The sequence below is a fragment of the Apium graveolens genome, chromosome 8, assembly GCF_009905375.1.
Source record: "Apium graveolens cultivar Ventura chromosome 8, ASM990537v1, whole genome shotgun sequence".
NCBI classification, from domain to species: Eukaryota; Viridiplantae; Streptophyta; class Magnoliopsida; order Apiales; family Apiaceae; genus Apium; species Apium graveolens.
Genome location: NC_133654.1, coordinates 74,062,715 through 74,071,440, shown reverse-complemented (window position 1 = coordinate 74,071,440; position 8,726 = coordinate 74,062,715). Strand labels below are relative to the sequence as shown.

General features: G+C 39.8%; 1 protein-coding gene across 1 annotated transcript; it reads left to right on the top strand.

The window, feature by feature from the left end:
- Positions 1 to 7,105: 7,105 nt before the first annotated feature.
- LOC141679695 (uncharacterized) lies at positions 7,106 to 7,606 on the top strand. The gene has a single exon (XM_074486125.1). The coding sequence runs from the start codon at positions 7,106 to 7,108 to the stop codon at positions 7,604 to 7,606; it is 501 nt and encodes a 166-aa protein (XP_074342226.1).
- The last annotated feature ends 1,120 nt before the right edge of the window (positions 7,607 to 8,726 follow it).

The following is an 8,726-nucleotide window of genomic DNA, read 5'->3' as shown; positions in this document are numbered from 1 at the left end:
AAAAGCCTCAGGATGTGCTATAAAGACGGCTTTGAGCGCAGCCTCCCATCCATCTCATAGTACTCTGAATAAATGGAAGAATCATAAGCCACCATGAGACCTTTAAATTCTTTGGAATCCATATACTCGTCAATAAGAGTCTCTTTCTTATACTTAAGCTCCACCACTTATGTGTGGCCTTCCATGACTTTGCTTGTTGAAGAGTATCCTGAAAGTTAGCAAGGCATAATAATATAAAGAATATTATAGAACTAGAAAAGGTGAATGATATGCATACTGATAGTACATGTAGCTCCTGCAAGGAAGGCCACACAAAAGGACTAGTCCTGGACTCCTAACTCCATATAGCTTCTGGAAGGACTAGTCCTGGACTCCTAATCGGTCCAGTCACGCGCATTGCCAGTCCTAACATGCCCAATCTCGCAATCCCAACCTTGGGAAATCCCAGCACGTGAGGCACTTGTCTAAGCACATGACAGGGACAACTTTCACACACCAATCATGGGAATAATCAAGGCACGTGTCAGAGGATCCTCAGAACATTCCCCGACCAGTCCCGCGCTAACACGTGTAAAGCATCCACTTCAACCAGGTGTCCTCCGTTCCCAGAACCGATGGCTACGATTCAAAGGTACCAGCCCGAAAACCTTATCCTTGGGCTATAAATAGCCCAAGAAGGTAAGGTTTTGAGGTTAATCAGTCTTTCACACTTATATACACATGGCCACCTTGCATTCGTATCTATCTTCATCTTCCCCAAAAGCGAGTTCTTACTCTCACACCAGAGGCACCGCGGGGCTTAAACCCCCCTTCCGGTGTTATTTTGTAGGAACCCCACCACAGCTATACCTCCACAGCGGTGAAGGATCCAGGCACGGCATCGAAGGAGCGGCCCCGCCACCAGGAGTTATCATTTGGCGCTAGAAGGAGGGGCTCTCCATCCTTGGGTCTCGGTGCCCCTGGATTCACCTTCATCAACAAGTTCTTACAAGAGTCCATTTATTCAACTTGTAAGAACCCAAGCAACCAACTCTTCCATAAAATTGAATGTTGTTTTTCAATCCACATTTGTGTGTGCTCGTTATTTTAGGCCACATTTGTGTGAGCCCTGTTTTGTTGATTTAAGCCACGTTTGTGTGTGCTATTGTTGGTTTTGATCGTTTTAAAACCCCAATTTTACTCTAGTTTGCATATTGCCTTTGTGTTCTACGACCCCGCTACACTTATTCTACCACATTGTTCAGTAGTCCCAGAAGATTGTTTAGACTAGTCCCAGAAAGCTGTTTGTTATTGCTTGCTATTGTTTGGGATAGTTTTTACGATTTTTGAAAAGCAACCTTAGATTCATATTGTTAGTTGGAAATTTTTGTTAGTTGTTGTTGGTATTTTTGAGAAATGGCAAGACCAGGAATGTAACACCCCCAGATCCGGGGTCGGGGATCCGGGTCGTCACGAGTTCCATTTCCCTTAATAACACCCAATCTTAATAATTACTCAACTACTCTGTACTGTGACCCCACCATAAACACACACACCACACGTTATAGTCTCAGAGATGAAATTTAAATAAGTACAAGTCTTTGAATCCACCATTTAAAAGTTATTACAACCCAAAATGATTACTTGATAAATTTACAGTTAATTGCCATTATCTGCCACAAGTTATAATTATACATAATTGATTCTCAAAAATAGAATGCCTGATCTACCAATAGATCTACCTCTGCAGCTATAGCAGCCACAACATCATCGGGAAGACGCGGGACGCTTCCCACGTGCTTGCGCTGGGTCTGCTGGAGTCTGGCCATCTTTCCTAACTGTTGTTGTGTGATGAAGAAATAAAGCAAGAGTGAGCCTTACAGCTCGCAAGATAATATATAGTGATAACAATAATATAAGTATCTAAATGGATACTTACTAGAATCTTTTATCGTGTGTAAGATAATTACTAGTATATACTTACTAGTATATGAGCCTTCTCATAGTACTCATGAAAGTCTTGGTCAAAAGAAATGAACCAAGTTTGATATCTTAATGCGATGAAGTCGCAAAATATTCAGTATATATACATATATACTTTTCAAAATATTGGAAGTCCTCTTCCATGCATAATATACACAAAATCCCAGTGTATAACTGTATAAAAATATCGTTGCAAGGTGATCTCATATATCTAACCTTGCCTCAACGTTTTTCTGAAAATCTTTGTCATTCATAAGACAATTATTAATTAGATATAAGTTTAAAAGATGAGGTTACCAAATACCCCAATATACTTATATCTTTCCCAATACTACTTGAACTACCACCATTCAAGTTATAATCAGTTTCAAAAGTTCATCCCACTGATGAGACCACAAGATAAGACTTGAATAGATTCAATCTTTGAAATATTATTGAATGAAAAAGTTATGAGATACTTTATTTAGTCCCGATATATATATATATATCCACATATATATATCCCTTTAAACATTTCCTGGAATCTCTGTTATGCAAAGTATGAACAGAGTTTGAAACATCCAATGAATTTTGGAAAGGAAAAGAATTTTGGCATAAACCCGATATCTCGCTGATCAGGCAAAGATACCAATAAGTAACCTTTTCTACTGTAGATGGATGAATTCCTCACCGGTCATCACCCTGGCCGCATTAGGACCTCGCGCTCGACCGTACCCCGGTCCCTCACGCGTTGATGGACTGCCACCCAGCCACTTACACAATAATAGACCGTACCCCGGCCTGTCGCTTATGCCGACTCAATGAGATGGGCTTACTTCCCGAACGTTGGGCAAGTAATCAATTCATTTACCAAATCTGCAACCTCGTTGCGAATATAAAATACACCACAGAGCCGGATTCCCCAGGTTTTGAGCGAGTATTTAAATCCCCTTTAAAAGGAATATCTTAAATATAAAAATAAGTTTTGGGATCCGCTCTGACTTTTAAAATCATTTTGAAGACTCGAAAACACTTTAAAGAGTGTTTGGAGTAAGGCTGATTTAATGAAGTAAATCAGTCCCCAGAATATTAGAAAATATCTGAATATTATTAATTAAATAATATTCCCATAAAGAATAATCTTTATAAAAATAATTGAAGTAGAAGTATTAAAATTTATACTTGAAACGAGTATTAAATAACCAAAGATATACTTATATGAAAGTATTATCTTTATTTGAATAATCGAAAATAAGTTTGATTATTGACATCTTATTCTTTAATAAAATAAAGAATATATCTCAGCAAATAATCGGAGTCATAGATCCTCAAATGAATATTCAAATAATATTCAATAAATAAAATAAGCTGAGTCATAATACCTCGAATGAATATTATAAATAATATTCATTAAATAAAATAAAGGAGTCATACATCCTCAAATGAATATTCAAATAATATTCAATAAATAATATAAAAGAGTCATAAGTCCTCGAATAATATTCGAAATAATATTCAATAATAAAATAAAGTTAAAGTTATCGAATAAACCTTATTCGATTTATAGTTTGGAAAACTATAACCATATATATATATAAATATATATATATATATATCCTTATCCATATATACAAGATTACTCGGGATCCTCGACTCCCGGTTTTAGAAAATATTTTCACCTTTGGGTCCCTATACTAAGGGTATATGCAATTTACCGCTATCCTCTAGCATAGGTATTATCAACTGAACCAACAGATATATATATTTCAAGAATATGAAACAGGCATGCATATATACCATATCACATGCTACAATATATCGCAAGAATTTGCTAAATAACCAACATGCACCTATCGCAAGATAATGCATATACAAGTGTATTCATCACAACAACAGTATAACGGATAGAATACTTGCCTGAGCGACTGGGGGTTACGAATGGCTCGGGACGAGTCTGGTAACCTATAAACAACAAGTAAGTTGGAATTAAACCAAAGTCACTTGTAAATCTATACTTTAACTAACTTAGACTCTAACGCTTGTTTTGCGCTCACTGATTCGCTTAAGTCACTCGGGTACCCTCGGCTCCACCATTTTTAATAATTTAACCTTTACGAGTTTTAAAGCGATTCCTTCTCGAGTGACTTACCAACTGCCTAAAACACTTACCATAAATGTTTCATGCATTAATTAACCCTTTTTGGTCTTTAACCTACATTTCAAAGTAAGGCGAGGGGAAAAGTTTCGTTCGCGAAACGCCGTTACTTGAAACGGTCGTTTCTCCTAAACCGTGCATCGGAATCGAACGAACTACATATCAAAACGAAGCTCGTAACATGAGCTATCTAAACATGGCAGTGGTCATAATCTAGCAGGGGGTTCTCGGGTCCTAATGCTATGCACAAAAACAGTCCAAAGAAAATCGGACGTTACGACGGCTATGTTTACGCGATTTCCAATTTTTTAAACCATCCACAATCAACCCAAATCAACCTCAAATCCAACATACAACCAACATCCATCCTTATCACATCATAACAACCCCAACCAATCCAATTTAATCATTTATACTTATGCTTAAACTTAACTTTAATCATGCTTAAGTTCTTTTAAATCAAAACCACAACAATTACCATTCCATTTCACTACCATACCAAATCTCAAACTCTAAATCATAACAACAAGCTACAATAACATCCTACTCATCAAAATCACCTTATAATATATATGAACCTAGGGTTTGGAAATGGTATACCTTCCTTGAAGTGGTGGGTGGAGCTAGGAAGCCTTAAGAAGCTTGGAGAAGTTTTAAGAAAGCTTGGATCTTCAAGAAAACAAGACAAACTTCAAGTTAAAAATCTTGAAAACACTATTCATTGTCTTCTTCATTGATTAAATGAAGAAGTTAGAGAAAGAATTAATGGCTTAAACTCATGATATAGCCATAACTAAGCATGAAGATGATTAGGGAATTTTCTTACCAATTTAGGAAGCTTTGATCTTTGATTTTGAAAAATCTATGCCTTGAAAATGCTAAACAGCCGTGAGCAAGATGAACTCATGCCTTGGTTGTTTTGATTTTTTGATGGAAATGATTTTTACTTGGCTTGGTTGACTTGATTTGTATTTGATTTAGCAAATTACTACCTTGCCCTTGAATTTGTGTGGTTCTTATTCAACCACACCTCCTTCCTTCCCATGTCATGCTTACCTCATCCTCATGATGTCATCCTTCCTTCCTTGTCTTCTTTCTATTGGTTGGATGACATCATTCCCATTAATCCCTTTGATTAACTTCCTAATCGTTGCCTAATGACCGCTGATCTGTTATACGGTTCGCTTAACTTTCGCTTTCATTTATCGTTTGAAGGATCATACCCGGGATCTTATTACTTAGGTCCCCTTAACCTTTCTCAATACATTGTATTCCTTTTATGATCCTCTCTTATAATCCTTTAATTTAAATCCTTTTTATCCTGTTACCTTATACTCAATTCTCTCCGTATATTGTGGATTTCCGGGAAAAATCAAAGTGTTCGGAATTGGATTCTGACGATCTTTACATACACTTATATACCACATAGAGTACTAATAATATCCCATAAGATCAATAACAGAACCCCTACATAGCGTGGCATGAAAAGTTTTCTCATTCAGCAAAAACACTATTCATAAGGGTTTCAAAAATTTCCAAAAATTGGGGTTATTACAAGGAAAGCATACTTCTGGAAGACCATCTGCTAGCACTCAGGTCCAAGAGCCGGACCACTCCCAGACCCTTGATCCAGGAGACGAAGCATTCCAGGAGCAACCATTGCAACACACTCCCGTCGTGGAGAGAATTATAAACACCAGGGATGCCAGAAGCCTTATTGAGCTAAACCAATACAAATACACTAATGTCCCAGTAGCCGAAGAGCACATGGAAAACCTTACAAGTGATGAACTAGTAGAAGCAATCAGGCTCTACAGGCAGGAGCAAACCCGGCTCCAGGAAGAAGCCGAACTTGAGGAAGAACCGGAGGAGTCCGGGGACTCCCAGCAATCTAAGAGATCTGTCTTTGACCGGATTGGAGCTAAGGGAAAGAAACGCAAGAAGGATCAAGGTAATAAGAAAGAAGCAGAAGCTGCTAAGCTGAAAAGGTTGGAAGAGATGCGGGAGCAAATCAGAAAAGAGGAAGAAGCGAAGCTTGAACTAAAAATCCAGAAAAGGATGTAGTTAGAAGAACAAAAGCTACTGGCTAAGTCCAGGACCAAGGGAACCTAGAGGGACCCCACTCCGGAGCTGATTTATGATGATGAAGAAGAAGAAAAGCAAAAGTACCTGAAAGACATGATCTATGAATTGCAAAGAAAGATGGACAGAGACTCAGGAGTAGAAATTGGAGAAATATTAACTCCTTTCAGCCACTCCTTGGAGGCCATCCCCAGCAGCGGGATTTGAAACACTATAACTTTGACTCCTTTGACGGTCTAGGTGATCCGGGAGAACACCTGAACTACTTTGAGTAGATCGCGCAAATATATTACTACAGTGACTTGACGAAATCAAGGTTTTTCGCTTCAACTCTTAAGGGAGGGGCCCAGAGATGGTTCAGCAGGACCCCCTCCCGCAGCATCCATACTTGGAAGGACTTCCGCACTTCCTTCCTTCGGAGATTCGGGCAAATAAAATGCACGAAATGCACATGTGTCACCTGGAGATAATCCGACAGCATGACAATGAATCTCTCTCTGCATATATGAGCCGATTTCAGGAAGCAATCAACAAAGTCTCGAGTTTGGATTAGCGGGAGGCCTTGAGCATTTTCAGGAGAAACTTGGACCCAGAGCACAATGAAAGATATATCATAAAATTGATTAATAAGGAGCCACAAAGTCTGGCAGCGGCTTCCTCCATGGCTGCCAAATTCATAAAGGAAACCGATGTGCTCCAAGCAATAAGGATGACCCGGAATGGGAGGTCTAGGAGTAAGAACACTGATGACCGACTGAAAGGGGGTTACCATCAGGATAAGAAGTTCAAGAAAAACCAACAAAGCCAAGAAAGACAAACTACTCCGGTTTTTCAGAGACTCGGTCCTAAACAGGAGTCAAAGAGTGATCCAGGACCCACGAAGCAACCTGGGAGCCAAAGCAGGAGCCGGACTGGACTCCTCTCAACATGTCCCGGGAGGAAATCTTGAAGGAGGTAAAAGAAAAGCCTTTCTATTATCCTCCGAAGCCAATGCAAAATCCTCCGGAGAGCAGGCCTTACAATAGGCAGTACGATAATCATAAGACCTATGGCCACAAGACCGAGAACTGCTTATCACTCAAGTACTTCATTGAGGACCAAGTGAAGAAAGGGAATATGAACACGTACTTGGTCTGGGACATCAACAACAGGGGGGAAGCGCAGAAGAGAGGAAAGAATGTAGTCAACGTAGTCTTAGGAGGCTCTCACTCCCCACCTCGGAGCCCGGACTTCGGCAAAGAAGTACTTTCAATTCAATTACTCCCAGACCTGGTGATATCCTTCAGCAGTAAGGACTATGAAGGAGTCAACCCTCATCACAATGTAGCTTTAGTTGTCACTTTGGACATCTTTGATAATGAAGTACAAAGAATGCTCACAGACAATGGTTCCTCAGTAAATATTCTCTTCAAGCACACAATGGATTGAATGCAGTTAGGGAGTGTCCGCTCAAATAATTGTCGGGAGGATCCATTCTATGGGTTCGGACATAACTTATTCTCGATTCAAGGAACTTTATATCTACCAGCCATTTTTGGAACTGCTCCTAACCAAGTGACTCATGTAATCAAGTTTTATGTCATCAACACTCCTTCGTCATACAATGGAATCATTGGCAGGTCAGCTCTAACCATGATGCAAGCGATAACTTCAATCTCCCATCTCAAAACCAAGTTCACAACCCCGACAGGAGTCGCGGAAATAAAAGGAGATTATGGAGTTGCTGAAATATGCTACAGCCAGGGGTTGGTCATGGCAGAAACCCACCAGGACAACAAAAGGAAGGCAACAGTCCTTCGCAAGCAACAAAAAATTAAGAAGCACCGACCCCGGCCAAGGGAAGAAATAACAAAAGAAGTACAACTCATTGAGTCAAGTCCGGAACAAGAAGCAAACATAACAAGTCCGGAAGGACCGGCAAGCAACCAAGTCATGGTAGTCGACAAGACAAATCAGGTCCTAGACCAAGCTAGTCCTACCATGCAAGCAACCAAAGAATCAGAACAAGCAAACTCCTATCTGCAGAAGAACTCTGAAGCCCAAATTCATCAAATGGTTTCAAACAAAGAACAAGCAAAAATCGAAGCTGCAGTAGAAACAGAAGAAGTCCAGGTTAATGAAAGCAGTCCTAGTAAAAAGGTGAAAGTTGGGTCAGGACTCGAAGAGTCCTTCAAGGAAAGATTAGTGCCTTGCTCCAGGAGTACAAAGATGTTTTTTTCCTGGAGTCCAAGAGACATGCCCGGACTACATGAGTCTATAACAATGCACAGCTTGGACGTTAACCCGAATTGAAAACCAGTCAAACAAAAGAGAAGGAATTTCACCCCGGAGAGGCAAAGAGCCATAGACGAAGAAGTGGAGAAGCTACTCAAAGCAGGAATCATCAAAGAAATCAAATATCCGGAGTGGCTACCCAATGTTGTTATGGTGAAGAAGTCAAACGACAAATGGAGAATGTGTGTGGACTACACCGATCTGAATGATGCATGCCCGAAGGACCCATACCCTCTCCTCAATATTGATCAATTGATAGATGCTACCTCCGGGT